This window comes from Marmota flaviventris, chromosome 9 (assembly GCF_047511675.1).
Source record: "Marmota flaviventris isolate mMarFla1 chromosome 9, mMarFla1.hap1, whole genome shotgun sequence".
In the NCBI taxonomy this organism is placed as follows: domain Eukaryota; kingdom Metazoa; phylum Chordata; class Mammalia; order Rodentia; family Sciuridae; genus Marmota; species Marmota flaviventris.
The window spans coordinates 66,477,292-66,500,965 of record NC_092506.1 but is presented as its reverse complement, the minus strand read 5'-3'; the positions used below and the strand labels follow the sequence as shown (position 1 = coordinate 66,500,965).

The following is a 23,674-nucleotide window of genomic DNA, read 5'->3' as shown; positions in this document are numbered from 1 at the left end:
TTATGGTTTTAATTTGCATTTCCCTGATGACTAGTGATGCTCAGCGTTCTTTCAGATGCCTCTTGGCCATTTGTGTGTCTTCTTCAGGGAAATGTCTGCTGAGGTTCTGGCCCATTTTTTAATCAGGTTATTTGTTTTTTTGCTATTTATTGTTTGAGTTCTTTTTATATTTTGGATATTAACCCTGTATCAGATATATAATTTACAGAATTTTTTTTCCTGTTCTATAGTTTGTCTCTTCACTCTGTGGATGGCTTCCTTTGCTGTGCAGAAGCTCTCTAGTTTGATGTCATCCCATTTATATCTTTTTTGCCTTTGTTACTTATGCTTTCTAGGTAATACACACACACACACACACACACACACACACACTCACACTCACACACACTGCCCATACTGTTATCACAGTACTTCTCCTGTGGTTTCTTCTAGAAATTTTAGTTTCAAGATCTACATTTGAATCTTTAATTCATCTTGATTTAATTTTTGCATATTGGGTGAGATAAGGGTCTGATTTGATTTCTGTGTTTGTGAATCTGCAGTTTTCCCAGCACTGTTTTTTGAAGGGACTGTTCTTTCCCTGTTGTCTGTTCTTGGCATCTTTTCCAAAGATTGATTGACTATAAATGGGTAGATTTATTTCCCTCCTATTCTATTTATGGAGCACTTGTATTTTTTATTTTTTATTGGTTCTTTTTAGTGATACATGACAATAGAATGCATTTTGACATGATTATAAAAGTATCGAATATATCTTGTTCTAATTCAGTCTCCAGTCCCTCTCCTTTCTCTCCCTTCTCTCCCCTCCCTGTTCTCTTCCCTCTACTCTAATGCTCTTTCTGCCATTTACCTATAGTTATGTTTTTTATTAATTTCTTGTGGATGTACTAGATGTTGAAGTTCATTATGGTATATTCATATACGTACATAGGGAAGTTATGTCAGATTCATTCATTCCACTGTCTTTCCTTCCCATCCCTGCTCTTCCCTTCATTCCCCTTTGTCTACTCCACTGAATTCTATTCTTATTTTTTACCTACCCCCTATTTTGGATTAGCTTCCAAATATCCAAGAAAACATTCTTTGGTTTTTTGGGAACTGGCTTATTTCACTTAGCATGATAGTTTCTAGATCCAGCCATTTACCAGCAGATGTCATGAAGTTATTCTTCTTTATGGCTGAGTAATATTCCATTGTGTATATATATATATACCACACTTCTTTATACATTCATCTGTTGATGGGCATCTAGGACTCCATAGCTTAGCTATTGTGAATTGAGCTGCTGTAAACATTTATGTGGATGCATCACTGTGGTATGCTGATTTTAAATCCTTTGGATAGATACTGAGGAATGAGATAGCTACGTCAAATGGTGGTTCCATTCCTAGTTTTTTGAGGAATATTCAGAGCACTTATATTTTTAAAAGGCTGTAGAAACAAATTTAAAACACAAGAAATATATGTGATACAGACTGTAAGTGGCCTGTAAATCCTGGAATGATTACTATCAGCCTCTTACAGAATGAGTTTGTCCATCCTAACCTAGAAACTCAATCAAATGCAACTTTTATTTATTTGTTTGTTTTTATTTGTAAGATACCTCCTGCAGTGTACTAAGTAGTTCTTATTGTGTCACATTGGAAGGTATAAAATGTCTCATCTCTCTTTTAATGACACTAAAATCAATCATTGATTTCAGAGGTATTAACCTGATCCATTCCTTATGAATTTCCCTATAAATATTTCTTGTAATGGTTTTAGCATTCATTGGTGATTGTTGCCTAGATATTTCATTAATGATTGCAAAATAGTGATTCTCTACTTCCTCATTCACTTCATTTTTATTAGTTGTAATATTTTAACGTAGAGTAACTTTTCATGAGCCAGGTATGGTGGCACACACCTGTAATCCTAGCAGATCAGGAGGCTAAGGCAAGAGGATCATGAGTTCAAAGTCAGCCTTAGCAACTTGGCAAGGCCCTAAGCAATTTAGAGAGACCCTGTCTCTAAATAAAATATTTATGACTATTTTTAATGTTATCTAAGTAAATTTTATTTATTTATTTATTTATTTATTTATTTTTAGTTATAGATGGATGCAATACCTTTATTTTATTTATTTATTTTTTGGAGAGAATTTTTTTTTTAATATTTATTTCTTAGTTATTGGCGGACACAACATCTTTGTTTGTATGTGGTGCTGAGGATCGAACCCGGGCCGCACGCATGCCAAGCGAGCGCGCTACCGCTTGAGCCACATCCCCAGCCCCTAAGTAAAATTTTAAAAATGGCTGGGGATGTGGCTCAGTGGTTAAGAGCCCTTGTGTTCAATCCCTGGTATCAATAATAATAATAGTAATAATAATAATAATAACTTTTCATGAAACACAGTTCAGGAAAGAAAAGACAAATGTTTGTTTCTTCCTTATTATTTATCAATTTTCAGAATAATGAATTGGTGTCTTTAAAAATTTTCTCGGGGCTGGGGTTGTGGCTCAGTGGTAGAGTGCACACCTAGCATATGTGAGGCACTGGGTTTGATCCTCAGCACCACATAAAAATATATAATATAAACTATTGTATCCACCTACAACTAAAAAATATTTTATTAAAAATTTCTCAAAGTGGCCAATTTTAGATTCCAAATTTTTTTGTGTTTTAAATATACAGTATTTATGATTCTTAAAAGTTTATGTATTTGATATTTAAAAAAACAGCAGATGTTATTTGTATATATCTGTATGGATATACAAAGTGCTCCAACTCTGGGAACCCCTTAAGTTTGGGGGTTTTTTATTCCTTTGACAAGGCCTAATTGGTATTTGAGAGTTTTCTTGCTCTTTGACCCAGCAAAATGTCCCACTTTATACATTTCCTGTCTCAGACAATTAAGTGGTAATTTCTCCAGCAAGCCCTAGTTCCATTGGTGGCTCCACTCAGGCCAACTCCATTCTACTGGTCTGTTAATGTCCCAGACACACCAAAGTTCTAAAGCCGGTGGTCAGTTATCTGTTCTCATCTGACTTGACCTGTCCATGACTTTCAGCATGGCTAATCACAGCCTCCTCCTGAAAATGCTTCTTCTACTTGGTGGCAGACATGCTCTCCTGACTTTTTCCTCCCTCGTGGGCCTCTCCAGGGTCTCCTTTGCTGATTCTTCCTCATCCTCCTAAATTTCTTAATATCAGGTTTCCCAGTGGTCAGTACTGGAGCCTTTTTCAGTGTTTATCTACATTAACTGTTTTGAGATGTCACTAGTTTTATGACTTAATGTCACATTTATGTGCCAGTAACTGTTAAATTTGTCTCTAATCTAAGCAAATCCCCTGAGACTTATATATCCACCTGCCTACTAAACTTCTCCACTTGGATAACTAAGATATCTTAGACATAATAGGTCTGAAAATAAGGTCTTTGATCCTGCCACCCCAAACCCAACAAAATTTTGCTTTATCTGAGCCTTCTTTTTTTTAAACATATCTTTTTTTTAACCTTTATTTTATTTATTCATTTATTTTTACATGGTGCTGAGGATCGAACCCAGTGCCTCTCATGTGCTAGGTGAGCGCTCTACCACTGAGCCACAAACCCAGCCCTATCTGAACCTTCTTAATCCTGTAACAACTTCATCCTTCCCTCCATATTCAGTTCAAAATCATGGTGTCATCTTTGACATATCAAATCCTTTGAAAACTTCAAATAAATAGACTCTTTTCTCACATCCCACATCCAATACCTCAGGAAGTCCTGCTGGCTGTACTTCAACATGTATAAGATCAGAGCACTTCTTAAGACCCTGTGTTAGTTTTTCATCACTGCAACAAATACCTGAGAAAAACAACTTAGAGGAGAAAAGATTCATTTGGGCTCATGGTTTCAAGGTTTCAATCCACTGTTGGTTGGTTCCATGGTTTTGGACCTAAGATAGAAAATCATGGAGGAAGGGCATGGTGGAGGAAAGCTTCTCAGCTCATGGCAGCTAGGAAGAAGAGGGAGGGGGGAGAGATAGAGAGAGAGAAAGAGACAGAGACCAGAGGCAAGAATACCTTTCTAGGCATATTCCCAGTGACCCACATCCAAGCTCAGCCAAGTTCCACCTCCCATTTCCATCATCTCCCAGTAGTCCATTCAACTGTCAATGGATTAATCCACTGATGAGATTGTAGACGTCACGATCCAATCACTTCCCAGAAGCTCTACCTCTAAACATCACTAAATTTGGGATAAACTCTTTAATACATGAGTCTTTGGGGGAGGATAGATAGATAGATAGACAGACAGATAGAAATATAGATATAGATATAGATATAGATATAGATATAGATATAGATATAAATAAAATAGAACTCTACTGCTACAACCCTGTGCAAACCCTTTCTCTTCTGGAATATTCTAGTAACCTCCTAATGCTCTCTGTTTTTACCCATGCCCCTCCCCTCCTAATCTATTCACAATATAGCAACCCTTGTATTTTTATATAATATGCACCAAATCGCGTTACTGCTCCTGCTGAAAACCTTCAGGTGGCTCCCCAACTTGCTCAAACTAAAAGCCAAAGTCCATCTTATGATCTACAAATCCCTAGGTACTCTGGCTCCTGGTTATCCCTCTGACCTCTACTTCCTGCCTACCCCTCTCTCTACCCATGTTACTTAAGTCACAGTCCTCTTCGTGGCTGTCCTTTGATCTTACCAGTCATGTTTCTCTAGCAGGGCTTTTCAGCTTATTTCCCCTCTGCCTAGGACACTCTTCCTTCATAATTACTCCTTACCTTCTTCAGATGTCACCTTCTCAGCAAGATCTTCCCAGTTACTCTATTGAACATTGCAATTCTCTGAGCATTCCCCACCCCCTCTCCTCATTTTAACTCCTCTCAGTATCTCTGAAGACAATTTAACACACTGTGTATGGGGGGTTTTGTGTTAACTGTCTCCACTACTAGAAGGTATGTTCTGTGAGGGCAGGGATTTTTATCTAGTTTGTTAACTGCTATATGCCCAGACACAAGAGTGTCTGGGAGGAGTAAAAAATAAGCATTTCCTGGCTCTGTTGGTTCTGTACAGAGGGAATGTGAATTTTAACTTGGATTTCTATGAAAGCAGTTATATATTCTCTACCAAATTTCCATCTTGCTTCACTCTTGTCAGAAGCAGCTTGTGGTACTCAGGATTTTTTTTTCTTTTTTGTTTGTTTTTTTATAAGAGGAGGCTTCTGCTTCATAACCATCACCTCAGAGCTATTGTGTGCCAATTCAGGTCTCAAATGTATTCACCTCAGATAAAATATCTCCCCTTGGGCTGGGGATACAGCTCAGTTGGTAGAGTGTTGCCTCACATGCACAAGGCATTAAGTCCTGGTTTCAATCTCCAGTATATATATATATATATATATATATATATATATATATATATATATATCCCCTTGCAGTTTACATATGTCACCACCAGGTGTCAGGAATGTTTGATGAATGCTCAAGAAATTCAAGTGGTTCATTTCCACAGATACACATTATTAATAACAGCAGTATTTTATAGCAAAATATAGTGAAGCATATTTCCCTGTTAAAATAATTAAACTATATCTGAGTATTCATCATTTTATTTATTTATTTTTATTTTGTTTTAGTTTTTTAAAAGTACTATTTTTAATTTAAGTTTTTTATTTTTAAATTTTACTTTTTTTTAATTACTTTGGGGGCAGGGTACTGGGGATTGAACTCAGGGCCACTCGACCACTGAGCCACATCCTCAGCCCTATTTTGTATTTTATTTAGAGACAGGGACTCTCTGAGTTGCTTAGCGCCTTGCTGCTGCTGAGGCTGGCTTTGAACTCCAGATCCTCCTGCTTTCCAAGCGGCTGGGATTACAGGTTTGCACCACCATGCCAGGCCTAAAATAAGTACTATTTATTTTAATAAAGAGTTGATCATAAAATTTCCCAGATCTAGGCATTTGTAGTAATCATTGAACAAAAGAACCTCAAAGATCTTTACCCCTGTGGCATTCACATAGTGATTAAAAGACTCTGGAACTAGAACACCTAGGCTCAAATTGCATTGTTACTGCTTACCAGCTAAGGGACCTAGGGCAAGCCACTCAAACTCTTGCCTCTTAGTTGCCTTAGCTATAAAATGAGAATGATGAAAATACCTACCTTTGGGGCTTACTGATTGCATAATCATGGTTTATTGTAGGCCTAATAGATATCATTCGCTCATTTTAACAACCCCGTGAATTAAGTATTACTATTATTTCACAAAAGTGGCTCACCCCTTCCTTACCTATGAAAGGGAAAGACCTTGCCCATGGGGAGCCGCCTAATACATGGCAGAGCCAGGATTTAATCCAGATCTGTCTGTCGGTGTAGACGGGCCAATGTTTTTTCAGTCTGTTCACTACACAGCCAACATAATACAGTGAGAATAATATTTTTTGAAGTAAATTTCAATTGAAGTTTAACATATATCTACACAAAAGCACACAAATAAAGAAATTACTGAGTAAGAACACCTGTGTATCTATCTCCCTTCCAGATCTAGAAATAGAACATTGCCAGTACCCCAGATATTCCTCATGATTTCTCCCATCTTTCCTCAAAGTTAACTATTTTCCTTGTTTTATCACCATGTTTTTTTAAATTTTGGTGTGATTTGCTGTTACATGTTCATACATGCACACACTATAACAATACAGTTTGGCCAGTATCACTGCTGAGAACTTTTGCCATTTTGTATACTGCCTATAAATGAGGCATACAGTATGGATTCTATGAATCCAATTTATAAGAGATTCTATAAATCTCTTGTGTCTGGCTTTTCTTTACACAACTTATATTTATGAGTGTCATCTTTGTTAGGGTACACAGCAGTCCTTTATACATTTTCACTGTATTTACATAAATATACAAGAATTCACTCTCAGTCCTTCTTTTATTTGTGAGAATGAGTACTATGTCCATCCTTGGTTTAATAAAAATCTACCCTAAATTTTTTCTCTATTTACCATCCAAAGAAGGACCTTACAGCACTTCAACTCCATTTACTACCTCCTTGCATTTTGTACCACTGAGATTATATAGTTTAATTTATTTTTAGCCTTGCAAGAAATTCTTACATTGTTCTACACCGTCAATATTTTCTCTACTTTTCACCCTTTCCCATGTTCTTTATTTCTTCATGACTTTTTTTTTTTTACTTCTATCTTGAGAGTATTTTCCTTCTACACAAAGAACTACCATTAGGGTGGGACTAAAGACATTGAATTCTCTCAGTTTCTGTATGAAACCCCATTTATTTCATCTTCATTGTTGAAGGATATTTCTAAATTATAGAGGTCTACATTAGCAGAAATTTTCTTTCAGAATTTTAAAGACACAGGGCTGGGGTTGTGGCTCAGTGGTAGAGTGCTCACCTAGCACGTGTGTGCGAGGCCCTGGGTTTGATCCTCAGCACCACATAAAAATAAATAAATAATATAAAGGTATTGTGTACAACTAAAAAATAAAATATATTTAAAAAGAAGAATTTTAAAGACACTACTATTGTGTTTTAACTACATCATTTCTGTTGAAAAGTCACTTGTCAGTCTTATTCCTGGCTCCTTCGGATTTAATGAAAGAATTTTAAGATTTCCTCTTTTCCTTTGGTTTTCAGTAGCTTTATCACATGACTAGATGTGGTTTTATGTTCATCCTCTTTTGGATTTATAGAAATTCTTGAATCTGTATTTTAATATCTTTCATTAGTTTTGGAAGATTCTTAGATATGGTCTCCTCAATCTTAACGCTGAGTATGTCTTTCTCTCCTCTCCTTTTAGAGTTTCAGTTACATAAATATTAGACTTTTTCACTATATCACATATGTTTTCCAAGTGGAACAATGAAGCAGAGATGTCTGCAAATTTAACAAGTCTAAGGAAATTACCAACCACTACCACCTCCTAAGCATTATGTCCTCTGCTTTCAACACTCATGAGTTCTTCGAGTTAGAAAATTCTAATCTGGAACCACATGGAGAAGAGAATTCTGAGAGTTCCTAGCTATGGATAGGAGCTGTAATGGCATTTTACAGTGTATAATAAAGCACAGATGAATCCTTGTGAAGTATTGCTCTAAAATTAGACCTCAAACTGATGGGTAGAAAGAGCCAAGAGCAAGCAACAGTATATTGGTACAAACTGTAGCATTAATTTCAATACTTTCTTAAGCCTTCCACTATAACTATGAAATATGCCTATTTATCTTCTTCTTTCAAAGGGGGTAGAGGCCCTTTTTTCTCAAATAAGTCCAATTTTAAAGGAAAACCCTATATTGCTAGTGTTGGGTATATTCACAGTATCAAAACTGTATTTGAAGGCAAAAAACCTTACATTTTTTCAGCTATGTGTTAAGATTCTATATCATTGATTCCCACAAAATAAGAGGAAATGTTTATATCCCCCAAGGAAGTATATCTGAATCTTAAAGAATTATGACTTACTTTTTAAAAATTTTTAAAATTTGTTTTAATTAGTTATCTGCATAACAGTAAAATGCATTTACGCACTTTGATATACATAGATGAGACATGATTTCTCATTTTTCTGAGTGTACCTGTTGCAGAATCATATTAGTCTGACTTACTTTTCTAGGAGGAATCTCAAGGACTTTTGAATTCTTCCTCTCCTCCCTTCAACCACCATGAGCCAGTGTTATTAGTGAGTGTGTCTTATTCGGGGGGTTCAGTGGGGGAAAGTAGCAAGGTCCAATGTTCTACATAAAGGTGAAGAGAGATATATTTAACCAGTTTATAAGTTATTGATTGTGTGCAAGAAACTATCCCAAAACTTTTTTTTTTTTTTTGAGGGGATGGGTACCAGGGATTGAACTCAGGGGCACTAGACCACTGAGCCACATCCCCAGGCCTTATCCCAAAATTTAAGCATTAAAACAAAAGTAAATATTTGCTCTCCTCACAGTTTCTATGGGTCAGAAGCTAGTGATTGGCTTAGTTTGGTGATGCTGGCTCAGGGTCTCTCAGGAGGTTGAAGTCGATATGTCAGTGGGCACTATAGCAATCTGAAGGCCTTGGCTGGCCTAAAGGACTTGCCTCTAAGATGTCTCATGCATGAATCTGGCAAGATGGTGCTGACTGACAGGATGCCTCACCCCGAGGGCCTCTCCACTGGGCAGTTAGATATTTGTATGACATAGGATCTGGCATCCCCCAGAACAAGTGATCCAAGAGAGCTAGGCAGAAGGGGTGGTGTGTTTTATGACTTGTCATCAGAAGTGACACACCAACACATCTGCAGTATTATTTTGGTAATACAAACTAGTCCTGTGTGATTAATATTATAGAAAACTACACAAAAGTGCTAATACCAGGAGGCAAGGATCATTGAGGACATTGTGAAAACTGACTACCACAACCAGTCACTAAGAGAAGTCAACCAAATAATATAATTTTGTAGGGCTCCATCCAAATTGGCAACTATTAAAATATTACATAAATGTGCATTGTATCAATGCCTCTTAACTTTAATTTATGATTTGTGTATCTATATCATACTTTTTTGTGACACAGACTCTAGAATGGAATGTTAAATTGCTTGATCTAATGTAATGAAAACTGAAATTTTTACATTTTTATACCTATCAACGTACATGATTCTGAAAATAAAACCTGAAGAGGAAGACAAATCAGTTGTCAGTCTGTCTGCCTATTGCTGTTCTGAGGGACTGGCAGAATTCAGGAAGTTCTATTGTAGGAATAAATGTATTAAAGGAAACTTCCAGGTCTCTGAATTCTTAGGCATTACTGTTTATGTGGTAGAATCAACTAGCCATCTTTGCTCTCATACAGTTTTCACAGGAAGTTCAAACGAGTTTACAAAATAGCCAATCTTTTTTTTCTTCTTCTTGACAAACAAGGGCATAACATTATTTCCCTTTTGTGTTTATAAAGGCTTGCACAATTGTCTGTGGGTACCGATGGCTACCCGGATTCTAGGAAAACCACTCTTCGGATTCTTTTTCATAAGGACAAAAGTGTCTCACATTTTGGAATTCACAGATTTTAAACAAGGCGTATTCTTTTTGCAAAGATATCCTTCATATTCATGACATTACGTAGCTAGAGACGCATATACTGGGAAAGTATAATCCTTGAGAACATCCCTAAGTGAAAAGGTTGTTTTCTAAGTTAACAGAAAGTGTAGTTAATGCAGTGGCATACGTGGGTCAGCATATGCCAGGGTGCAGACAATAAGGAGATGTGTGACTATAGACAATTCTTAAACAAAAATAAAAAGTCAAACTGTTCTCACTAAAGCTATAAAGTGATAAAGTGTTGTTCCCTGACAAAATATCTGAACACGTGTGGATTTTACTATTTCTGAAGAATTTTCTTCTTTTTCATGTGTAATGCTTTTGGAAACTTTGGGGGGGAAATTGTCCATTCTTTTCACCTCACCCATCAATGCAAAAATACTGTAAAACATAGGCATAATAATAAAAAAGACTTTCCCAGAAAAGATACTCATTATGAAATCATGTACGCAGTAAAGACACATTTTCACAAACCAGTCTCAACCTTTGAAGTTCTGTATAATCCAAAAGAAAATATGAATATGAGAGGATAAATTCAGGTTTTGCTATCTGCTATATACGATTTTACTTTTTCTGAATTATATTATTTTATGGTTTGAAGTCTTAGAGGTTAATCACATAAAAAAATATTTGCAAACAGCCAGATTCGGCCTTTAGCAATGTACAATAAAATTCCAAGATCACCATATAGAAGATCACTAACCAAGCAACAGAAAAAATATGTAAGAAAATAGATGTTTAAGTGGGAAAAAAAGAATTCATTTTTAAAGACTGAAGGGGAAATCACAAAAAATGCTGATCTTACATTGCCAGAAGAAATAGAAAGGGCCACACATGAGTATCTCAACTAAAGCAAATGATAAAATAATGTTGAGATTTGCTATCATTCAGCCATTTTCTCAAATTTACCATTGTAAGGTTGCCCCACAGAGTGGTTGAAGATTTTTGCAATGCATATAACTGAAAAGAGCTCATATCTAAAATACATACCTAAGAACTGAGATAGATCAGTAAGAAAACCAATATAAGAAAAAAGATCCCTTTACAGAAAAAATGCGCAAAAGCCTTAAGTAGTGAATTCACCAAAGAAGAAAAACCAATTAAACACACAAAAAAAGGTGCTCAGCAAGAATAATAATAGGTGATGTACAAATTAAAGCTGCAATGAAAAAAATAACTACAGATATGAGTATTACCCCACCAATATAGCTAAATTTAAAAGTCTAATTCAGACAAGAGGGTATAAAGCAACAGAATTCTCACACAATGGATAGATTCTTTGAAAAAAGTTTGGCTTTTTTAATTAAAATGGAAATTTGCATATCCTATAATTTAACTCCCAGATATTATTACCAACTTAATTGCATATGCATGTATAATGAGTTATACACAAAAATATTCATAGCAATGTTACTCTTAATAGCCCTAAACTGGAAACAGCCTAAATATCCACCAACAGATAGAAAATAAATTAGGTTATTGCTATGATTTGAATGTGCATTGTCCCTCAATAGTTCATGTACTAAAGAAAGGTTCAGGCCCTAGTGTGACAGTATTAAAAAGTGGTGAAACTTTAAAAGGCGAGGTCTAGTGGAAGATGGTTAGGTCATCATGGGGATCACCCACAGAAGGAATTAATTCTTGTCTTACTGAGTAAGTTCAGTCTTGAAAGAGTGAATTGTTATAAAACAGCAAGCCTGGCCCCTGAATCCCTCTCTGGCTTCCAACTTTATCTATCCTCTTTCTCTCATACACACTCTCACCATAGTGTCATCCAACGTGCTATGACATAGCCAAGAGGGCCCTTACCAGAAGTCAAACAGATGAGGCTTTCAGTCTCCAAAACTATGAGCTAAATAAACTTCTTGTCTTTATATAATACCCATCATGTATTTTGTTATAGCAACCAAATATAGACCAATAAAATTATAGTCATAAAATGAGACGATATGTAGCATGAAAAAATGAACAATCTACAGTAGTCCTCCCTTATGCTGAGGGATATATTTCAATAGCCCAATATATGTCTGAATCCACAGACAGTGCCAAACCCTATACATATTATTTTTTTTTCAATCTGATAATAATATGGCTACTAGGTGACTAAGGGGCAGGTAGTATATATGGTATGGATACTCTAGACAAAAGGATGATTCATGTCCCAGGGATGGAGCAGGACTATAAGATTTCATTTTGATCCTCAGAAAGGTGTGCAATTTAAAACTTATTTCTGAAATTTTCCACTTAATAGTCTTGGATTATGGTTGAACAAAGGTAACTGAAATGGTAGAAGGTGAAACTGCAGATAAGCTTGTGGACTATTGTATAGCTATAAGCAATGATATAGTTAAGCCTCATGAAAATAATACTGAGCAACAAAATCATGCACAAAATAACAACATAGTGTAACATATCCATTTATATAAGCTCAAAGCCAGGCATAATGTTTAGTTTACATACTTGGGTTGTTAAACTATAAATAAAAACAAGGAAATGATAATCCAAAAGGACAAGAGAGTGGGAAGTTGTGAATATAAAGAAGAAGGGGTCAGAAGAGTCCCACTGACAATATTCTTTACCTTGACCTGGATGGTGGTATGTAACCTGTACGGTTACACAGGAACTCATTTTGTAAATACCCATTAGCTATGCACTTATGTTTTATCAATTTTTCTGTTATGTGTGGGATAATAAAAACATTTAACCCCCCCCTTAACCTCAGCAGTGAAAACCCAGTGCAATTATTTTACAAATTATCCCAAATAATAAGGCATAAATTGGTATGCTTCACACATGAACCTATTTGAAGAGGATATTACAATTTACTTTCAACCCCATTATAGGAAATGCAAATATTTACCAATGAGCCAGCCAATTAATAGGTATCCAAACTTAATTGCACAAAATTAGAATTTGTAACCAATCCATCTACTGGCAATTTATGACCAGTCATGCAATATTTAAGTTTTAAAGAATGATTTAAAAAACACTGGGCACGTCCCAGGAGCAAGTATGTTTTCTTTAATCTTCACTAATTCACAGAACATTACTGAAATATATTTTCTAAACTTTTTAGGCTTTTCTAAGTATATAAGTACCATGATTAGCAAAAGTAAGGTGGTCAAGATTAAGACCTCAAAATGAAGGTGAAGAGAGTGATTAAACACATAAAGTAACATTCAATATATTTTTAAAATAAATTTTGGTCTTAATCTCATTTTATTTCTAGGCTTTATCCTGCATACATAAGCCATGTATGTACAGCATGTTCAGCACAGATTGCAACAAGGTGAAATTGAAAACAACTTAAATACTCACAGTAGGGAAAATAGTTAAATTAAGTATAGTTTTCCGTATAATAATGTAGCATACGTCTATCCTAAATAATACAGATGTTTTACATTGAGGTAAAATATAGTAAGCAAAAAGATGTAGAACAAGTAGATCATATTTAATGGTAAATGTACATATGCATACACATATGCATATACACACATATTTTATATGTCTAGAAAATTTAGGTAAAGATAAATAGTAGCTATCATCAGGAAGAGTACATGGAAATAGGGCAATAAAGGAACTTCTTTTTTATGTCATTTGTTGCTGCCTAAATCTTTTTTTGTTGTTTCTGCAGTATTTTTATCAAAATAATAATAAAATTTGTTTAATTTTTTTCAGAGAAAATATTTAAAAATTGCTATATATAAAAGTACCATGACGTCTGTACTCTGAAATAACCAGAGGCTGACTAGGAGACTGAGGCTGCATCCTTATTCTACTCATTGGTCTAACACGGTATGGTTCAGGGCAGTGGTTTTCAAATTCTTTCTTTGCCCATCTACAGAAGAAATATATTTTACATCTTGTCTACGAGAAGCTTCATCAAACAGCAATCACTAATATTACCTGAGATACAGACAGATTGTTTTTGTTTGGTTGGTTTTGGCTGTGCTTGGGATTGAACCCAAGGCTTCATACATGCTAGACCACCACTAACCACTGAGCCACATTCCCAATACCTTCCTATTCTGCTGGTCAAAACCCACTCACTATATTAGCTTCTGTTCTGTGGAAAGTATAAAGCATTCCAACCAAGGGTTTTAATGTAGACTGTTTTTTTTTTTTTTTTTTGCTCCCATTCTGTTGAATGCTAACTGTAAGAGTCTGATTATGATGCTGAATAAATGTGTCCTTTAAAAAAATACACACCACCAGGAGACTGAGGCAGGAGGATTGCAAGTTCAAGGCCAGCCTTAGTTCCTTAGTGAGACACTACCTCAAAATAAAAAATAAAAAGGGCTGGGGATGTAGTTCAGTAGTAAAGCACCCATGGGTTCAATCCCCAGTACCAAAAAAAAAAATCTACAAAATTGATTTGGTGAATCATCATTATGATTTTACTATTTCAATATGTAAGCCTACTACATCAAGACCACAGTTTTAAAATATTGGCTTAAGGGGGCTTGGGCTTATGTCCAGTTTAATTCTAAGTCTTATATCTAAAGAAAATTGAGGTTACTAAAATGCAGAAGGCTGGAAGGGTGTGGTTGGGTGTTGTGGGGAATGCAGAGCCAGCAGAGGGAAGGACTCCTTCTGTACTCAGAGGTCCTGCTCCACTCACTCCTCTCTGATGTTTCCCTCATTCACAACCTAAAAGGCAGCTTAACTGTAGGTTGCTACACCTTCTCTGAACATACATTAGAAGTTTAAAATAATGGTGATGGTGATGAAGATAACGTAGTATAAGAAAAGAAGTTCAGAGTAAGGGCTTCCTGAAATCAAGATAAGGACAAAACCCAATCACAGGTAAGTCAGAATCAATTGGCGGGAGACCCAGAAATCTGTATTTTAACAGCCCTGTAGGTGATTCATATTCATATTCATTCATTCTCTCCCTCTCCATTTTTTATTTTTTTGCAGGTGATTCGTATGCACTCTGAAGGACTGTACCTAAAAGAAATGTACATAAAAGAGATGAAATTAATCCTGAATGTTCTATTTTGGAATTCAGACAGGGTTGGCTAATGACATTTAGAGGACTCCCTAACTCTAAAATGAAACTTGTAAATAATAGAGGGTGTTCAGTTAGATAAACCCAAATTTCTCTATGACAAATTTCACAGAATGCTTGTTATTATGGTCAACAACCTTGTGAGGGCAGTCTAGAGTTTAAGTGACTGCACATAGGTTCCACTGTGGGTCCAGGATTTCTGATTGCCAGGCTATTGTTCCTTTCCATTATGGTATCCAAAAAAAGAAAAAAGAAAGAAAGAAGGAAAAGGAAGGAAGGAAGGAAGGAAGGAAGGAAGGAAGGAAGGAAGGAAGGAAGGAAGGAAGGAAGAAATTTGTGTTTAAGATGGAATTTTGTGAACAAAAGAAGAAAATCAAAACATAAATATCTGAAACACTGAGATACTCTCTCTGACCCATCATTGGCAAAAGTTAGAAAGTCTGACTATGAATTCTCACTGAAGGTGTGTAGCTTTGGGAAGTGTCATAAGCCTGCTGGAGAGTATATAAATTGGAGCCATCATTTGAGAGCAATTTGGCAGTACCCAATAACACTGAAGATGCATAGACTCTAGGCTTTGATCCAGGGAAAGCTTTGAAATGTATCCAACATGTTTATTGCCATGTTCTGTGATCAAAGGGAGATCCATTTCCACGGAATGTGAGCTTTCTTAAATTTGAAAGATTCTAAGAAAAAATATACGACTTTATAAATGTTAAAGTAAAAATTTATTTAGAAACAAAAGAACAAATTACAGTAAATTTATGAAGTAAGTTAAAATGAAACCTATCGTGCATAAGCTGATTAAAACATTCCCAGAGCTGATGAATAACACTGATACTATTTGTTGCATACCCCCCGAAGTATCAAAGAATAACAATGGAAGAATAACAATAAGGACATTTCACTTCTGTTCCTCACCCAGGACCCTTCACAGAGCTCCACGGATCAGAGAGATCCATGGGGAGAGGCTGGTAGGGCTTCTATAGATGGCAAGTTTTCTTCATGTTACAGGGGGAGCAATTCAAGGGTTGTTTAATCACTGAACAAAATGGACCAGTGTATCGACTCTGTAACCAGACTGCTAGTGTAACTTGCTGCAAGCTATGAAATCTCTCTGAACTTTATTTTCTCCTACCCCTGGGAGTGGTGCTTCTAACCCTACTTGAGAGAGCCATTGTGATGATTAAATATGATAATACATCAAGAGTTCCTGCCACATAGTAGGCATTCTATTTTTAAATATTTATTTTTTAGTTATACCTTTTTAAAATATTTTATTAGTTATTGCTGGACCTTTATTTATTTATTTGTTTATATGTGGTGCTGAGGATCAAACCCAGGACCTCACACGTGCTAGGCGAGCACTCTACCGCTGAGCCACAACCCCAGCCCTGTAGTAGGTATTCTATAGCACACTAGTCGTCATTATTGCTAATAGGGCAAGATATTCATTTTAGAAACGTCATTCTGACTACTGTCTAGAGTGTGATAAATCTAAACACAAAGATGCAAATCTAATATTGAAAACTAAACAAGAAGATACAATTTGATATAGTACAAGAGATAGGTGGTAGTTTGAACTCAGCACCAGAAGCATGAATGCTATAGTCAACTTTCTATATGCATATGTATTTTTTTAATTATCATTGCTGATTTTCAGATTCACCCACTGATTTCCCTTTTCTTTACCATATTACTAGGCTGTAGTTCCTGCTTACAAAATAACCCTTTGGCTTAAACAAGTGGGGAAAAAGAAGTCAGGATTCCCACTGAGACTTAAACCCCAGTTCTTTAAATGCACATCATCCTGTGGGGTGGGAGAGAGAGGGGAGAATGAAGGCAAGACAGAAAAATGTCCCGAGAAAAAAGTGAACCAATTCTTTGCTATGTTTGAACATTTGGAAAGGGTAGGTGTAGTTAAAAACGAGGTTTGCAATGGGATGCACATCAATGTGGGGAACATGCCTTGTTTTCCAGGTTTTTAAATCAACCCACCAAAGGCATACTTATTTTGTTAAAGCCCATCACTCCAAAGGCAGTAAGTTTCCAACCTTTTCTTTTTTCAAGGTTCAAGAAGTGTTCAAGATATTTTCTAGTCTGTCTTGAGAACAGTTGTACAATACTTTATTTATTTTGTGGGACTGGAGATTAAACCCCGGGGAACTCTATCACTGAGCTACAACCCATCCTTCCTATTTTTATTTTGAGACAGGATTTCTCTAAGTTGCCAATGCTGGCCTTGAAGTTAAGATCCTCCTACCTCAGCCTCCTGGGTTGCTGGGATTATAGGCATGTACCATCACAACCTGCTGTACAATCCTTTTAAGCTATTTGTCCCCTTGACAACTTTAAAAAAAATTTTTTTAGTTGTAGATGGACACAATACCTTTGTTTTATTTATTATTTTTATGTGGTGCAGAGAGTTGAACCCAGTGCCCCACATGTGCTAGACAAGCCCCATCTCTTAACAGCTTTTCCAGTTTATCTTTGGGCAGGAAATTTTCTTACTATCCATCTGGTAAAATTCTGATCCTTCTCAAAAATTCAGCTCATTTACCTCCTTCTATAGACTACCACTTCCACTCATTGCATTCATCTACATGTACTGGTTTATTTTGCAGTGATCTTTTTCTGGCCAGTCTCCCTTTCTAGACCATAAGCTTTTTAAGGGAGGGATCACTGTTTAATTTCCACCTTGAAATGACGTGTCGCATGATAGTTTAGTGCATAGAGTCAGGACTTTTGGGTTTAAATCTTGTGTCACTGAACAGGTCATTTATTCTTTCTCTAAATTTTCTTATCTGTAAGATGCATATAACAGTGGCAACTTTGAGTAATTAGTTCTCACTTCTACCTTTTATTGTTTAACAAGGTAGAAACATTTTTCACGAGCTTCACTGAGTTATGGGGAAAATTATTTTTTGGTATAAATTTAGAATATAGCAGAATATATTAAAGGGTCATTGTTTTCCGATGAAACAGATGCAGATAACTGTGTTGGAAAAAGGAGAGACTCAAGATTCTGGCAGGCAACGCTTGTTATTTCTCCATTCTCTCTCCATCATCGTTACCCCCTCATATCTCCTCTGACTCCTGTATTCAAGGTCTCTTTAGTTCCTCTTAGTTACTTCCTTTCATACGACTACCTTCTTCAGAAAGCCATTTCTGATATCCAGCTTGGGTTCTGTAGGCACCTGATCACTCTTTTTCATAATTATCTATTTGGATGTCTGATACCACCCAACTGTGATTTGATCAGGGACAGTGTCTGATTTTCTTCTGAGTTCACAACTCAGGAACGAATGACACCCTCGGGTCACTACTCTCATCAATTAAGTCTTATGGATGCTTTCCCTCTGCATCAGTCACTCTTTGCCTTTCAAGTGCTCTCAGTTTTCCTTGAAAGCTTTAGGAAAGAGACTCTGAGACTTCACCCCAGCTGCACTCCCTTGCCCAGTCTGAAAACGCCTACACCAGGTTCTGCCTTAGCTCCGCCCCATCTTGGCTCCTGACCCTGCCCTCACCTCCGCCCCGCCTCCTTAGTCGAGCACACAAGTACGCATGCTCCGTTTTAGCCCTTCTTAGCGTGATGACACAGGCGACGTTGACGTGGTAACGTAGGGCCAGTGGGAGCGTAGATTGCAGCGGAGGGGTGTACTTTTGCTAGTAGTGCGCGGCAGTGGGTCGCGTGGTCCGCCTAGGCGCGCGGTTTGGTTTTGGCACTTGCTGAGTGTGCCTGGAAGTGGGGAACAGAGACGGTCGTTGGGTAGAGCTGAGGGCTGCAGCGCCTGAGGACAGGGCTGCGGCCGTGTATAGGGGAACAGCTGAGAAGGAGGGCCCTTGCCGGCAGGATCCGAACCCGCTGTGGCCGGGGCTGGTCCCGCGGTGACCTGGGGCGGCCGCGAGATGCTCGGGGCCCGGTGTCTGCTTCGAGCCCTGCGCTCCTGCTCCACTGCTCCCTGCCCCAGGCATAGGCCTTCCGCCAGACTGAGCGTACGGGACGCTCTCGGGTCCCAGAACGCGAGTGCGGAGCGCGTTAAAGTTCAGGTGGGTGTGGGGAAAGGGATTTTTCTTTCTTTCTTTAGGGACTTATGTGGCACATCCACACCTAGCGTTACTTTGTGTTGTTGGGTCAGACAGAACGACCAGCAGAGAAAAGTTAGAAAGTATAGGTATAGCGCGAGTTCCTATTTCTCCATTTCCTCGGATACCTGCCGTTACTTTTTGCAAAACTGCTCTAGTCGCTGTGAACTTGGTTTTCAAGATACCTGTAAACTTGTTATTCATTCAGGAAAGTGTAAGCGAACAGGGCCCCTTTCTCTTTTTACATCTCATGATGTCCGCGGGCATATAGTGGTTGCCTTGCCCTGGCCTCTTGAGGGGAGAAACTTTGTCTTACCTGACTTGATGTTGACGTGACTGGCAGTAAATATTGGTTCTAATAAATCGGGGCTTTGATTCAGCTTTTAGCCACCTTAGTGCCTAAAATTGGGCCTGCGTGTGATTTATGTTTAATAAATTAGGAGGAAGAGTGGAATGTAGCAGTTTGAAAGAGCCCTGGGGTGAAGGTGTGTAAGTTTAAATCTCTCCCACTAAGTAACTTGTTAATTATGAGCATGTTAAGCGCTTAAAACTTAAGTTTCTTTTTATGAAAACAGATAATAGTCCCTACTTTATGGGACTATAAAGAGTAGCCCACAGTCAATAAATGTTAGCCACTATTATTTCCTTCACTCCTTAAAAGAGCAGGTTAAGCAAGGTAGTTGACTGCTTTTCATTAGATTACTAAAACACATTGATAACAGTTATTTTGATATCATCATATATCCTTGCTGTTATTATGATCTGCTCCTCCATACATTTATTTGGGTTTCATATTCTTCCCATGATCCAATTCAAAAAATTGCATGTATCAGTTAATTTAGAATGTATAAATGACACCTTTTGTGTGCTGGTCAAAAGAGAAATCAAAGATGGAAAGAACAGAATTTAGTGCTTACCATCTAATATGGTAGATATCAACCACTTGTGGATTCGAGCACTTGAAATGTGATGAGCCTGAATTGAGATATGTTGTAAGTTTAAAATACATAATAATTTTGAAGGACAAAAAAGATTGCAAAATCTCTATTTTTCTCTCTCTAAACACACATGCACACATGTGTGCATGTGTGTCTGTCTATGTATATACATCTGTGGGGCTTGTGTTTTTTGTTTATTTGTTTGCAGTACTGGGAATTCAACTCAGGGCTTCACACATGCTATGCAGGCACTCTACCACTGATACATCAACCGTTTTTAAAAAATTAATTTGCCCAGGTTGGCCTTGAACTTGTGATCCTCCTGCATCAGCCTCTTGAGTAGCAGGGATTACAGACAGACATGTGCCACCATGTTTGGCTTCAATATATTTAAATATTGACTTCATGTTGATAGTATTTTGGACATAATTGGTTAATAAAATAAAACTTGAAAATCACTAATGTAGCTCACATTATGTTTCTGCTGGACAGACCTAGTCTTCAGCAGTGTGATTAATATTAATGATCAATATAAGAAGCTATGAGAAAACAGAGATAGAATTCCTCCTATGAGTAGGTAAGGAAGACTTCTTATATGGAGTGACATTTGAACTGTGTCCTGAAGGATGTATTCCCCAGATAGAATAATCTAGGATGGAGTGGAAATTGTACAAGGATGTGTCCCCCAAGCAGAGGAACTGGGAATGGGGTAGAAATAGCATTCCAGAAAAGTTCATTGAAAAGAACATAAACTTGAAGTAATAACTTGTATTTGAATCCCAGCTGAACTTGTGTTTTAACTTCTCTAAATGTTTCTTCATTTCAAAAAAAGATAATTATGGGGCTGGGGTTGTAGCTCAGTGGTAGAGTGCCTGCCCAGAACAGTGAGGCCCTGGGTTCAATCCTCAGCACGACATAAAAATAAGTAAATAAAGGCATTATGTCCATCTACGACTAAAAATAAATTTAAAAAAGATAAATATAAAATATAACCATGTCATTTACTTCTTGCGATAATTAAATAGCATAATATTTATAAAGAACTTTGCACATTAAAAAGTGCTTAATGAATGTTGAATCTTACTAACGAGTAAAAAAGAAGAGAGCAGTGCTTTGGAAAGTACTGTTGATTGAGCATGCCCAAAATGCAGGTGCCTTTGGGAAAGTGTGACGAGGTGAAGTACCTTGTGCATTAGGCGGTGACAATTTATACTATTCATTCTATGGAGCCCTCACAAAGATCAAGGGCTTTCTTTCTTTTTTTTAATTTTTTATTGTGGGTTGTTCAAAACATTACAAATTTCTTGACATATCATATTCCACACTTTGATTCAAGTGGGTTATGAACTCCCACCTTCACCCCATACACAGAATGCAGAATCACATCAGTTACACATCCATTGATTTACATATTGCCATACTAGTGTCTGTTGTGCTCCGCTGCCTTTCCCATCCTCCACCCTCCACCCTCCCCACCTCTCCCCTCCCCTCCCCTCCTCTCTCTCTACCCCCTCCACTGTATAACCCTGAGGGTCTCCTTCCATTACCATGCAATTTCCCTTCTCTCTCCCTTTCCCTCCCACCTCTCATCCCTGTTAAATGTTAATCTTCTTCTCCTGTTCTTCGTCCCTACTCTGATCTTAGTTACTCTCCTTATATCAAAGAAGACATTTGGCATTTGTTTTTTAGGGATTGGCTAGCTTCACTTAGCATAATCTGCTCTAATGCCATCCATTTCCCTGTAAATTCTATGATTTTGTCATTTTTTAATGCAGAGTAATACTCCATTGTGTATAAATGCCACATTTTTTTTATCCATTCGTCTATTGAAGGGCATCTAGGTTGGTTCCACAGTCTTGCTATTGTGAACTGTGCTGCTATGAACATCGATGTAGCAGTGTCCCTGTAGCATGCTCTTTTTAGGTCTTTAGGGAATAGACCAAGAAGGGGAATAGCTGGGTCAAATGGTGGCTCCATTCCCAGCTTTCCAAGAAATCTCCATACTGCTTTCCAAATTGGCTGCACCAATCTGCAGTCCCACCAGCAATGTACAAGTGTACCCTTTTCCCCACATCCTCGCCAGCACTTGTTGTTGTTTGACTTCATAATGGCTGCCAATCTTACTGGAGTGAGATGGTATCTTAGGGTGGTTTTGATTTGCATTTCTCTGACAGCTAGAGATGTTGAGCATTTTTTCATGTACTTGTTGATTGACTGTATGTCCTCCTCTGAGAAGTGTCTGTTCAGGTCCTTGGCCCATTTGTTGATTGGGTTGTTTGTTCTCTTATTGTCTAATTTTTTGAGTTCTTTGTATACTCTGGATATTAGGGCTCTATCTGAAGTGTGAGGAGTAAAGATTTGTTCCCAGGGTGTAGGCTCCCTATTTACCTCTCTTATTGTTTCTTTTGCTGAGAAAAAACTTTTTAGTTTGAGTAAGTCCCATTTGTTGATTCTAGTTATTAACTTTTGTGCTATGGGTGTCCTATTGAGGAATTTGGAGCCTGACCCCACCGACTGTAGATCGTAGCCAACTTTTTCTTCTATCAGACGGCGTGTCTCTGATTTGATATCAAGCTCCAGATCAAGGGCTTTCTGATCAAATAGACTTGGGTTCAAGTCTAACCCTTACCAGCAATCTTCAACAAATTACTTTCTCTGAGTCTCAGTTTTCTTGCTTATAAAATGGGTATGACAATCCTTAGAGCTATTATGTGAAGGAATGAGACACTATATGGCGATAGTAAAACATTTGCAGAATTTCAGCTGTGTACTTGGCAATCACTTCAAAATAAGTAAACAGTTTTCTTTCCCTTAAAGCATTATGGATATGTAAGTAAGTGATAGAGAGCTTTAATAAAAGCATCTGTAGGTTATGGCTACAACAGAGAATGGTCAATAGTTTTTCTGGTTAGAATCAGCTCTTGTTTTTCCTAAGCATGAATGTCAACCTGTATTCATTTACTTTACATTTGTGGGACACTTCACAATTGTTTGGTGTCTACTAGAAAACTAGTTATTCCCTCCTAACTCCTATAGTAGTTAAATTTAATTTGGGCATATCTGAGAGAGCTGTTTTAGTGTTACTGGCCTACTTAAAAGCATCTCTCATACTCTGATGTACCTATCATTTAAATTAAGACTATCTTTGAATGTTTGTGTATTACTTAATATGTGTTCATAATGAGACATTTGGGGGAGTTTTTTTTGTTTGTTTTTTTGGTGCTTTGTGAATGAATAAAAATCCTGTAAAGATATTTCTAGTCTATATTACATAATCTGGGAATTTGAGAAAAGGGAAAAGGCACCAAGATGTAAACCTTGTTATTTGTCATTGTCATTAGAAAAGCCAATATTGAAGAGATTGGTTATATAAATTACATACATCAACTTGATAATATTTGGCAAAAGTTGAAAATGATGAGCTTCATTAACAAAACAGAACAAAAGGTAGAATGGCAAAGGGTGTATCTCCCTATAAGAAAAACCATTTAAAATTATTTGTGCATATTGGTAAACTGAAAGCAGTTCATTTTACGCAGCTGATAATGTT

General features: G+C 37.1%; 1 protein-coding gene across 4 annotated transcripts in view; it reads left to right on the top strand.

Annotated features, from left to right (window-relative positions):
* Positions 1 to 18,724: 18,724 nt before the first annotated feature.
* The window catches only part of Nars2 (asparaginyl-tRNA synthetase 2, mitochondrial), a 146,962-nt gene continuing 142,012 nt past the window's right edge, over positions 18,725 to 23,674 (top strand). For all 4 annotated transcript variants that reach the window (XM_071616537.1, XM_071616535.1, XM_071616534.1 and 1 more), the window contains exon 1: positions 18,725 to 19,150. In XM_071616537.1, the coding sequence (XP_071472638.1) occupies positions 19,010 to 19,150 (141 nt within the window). In that variant the 5' untranslated portion in view covers positions 18,725 to 19,009. The remainder of the gene's footprint in view (positions 19,151 to 23,674) is intronic.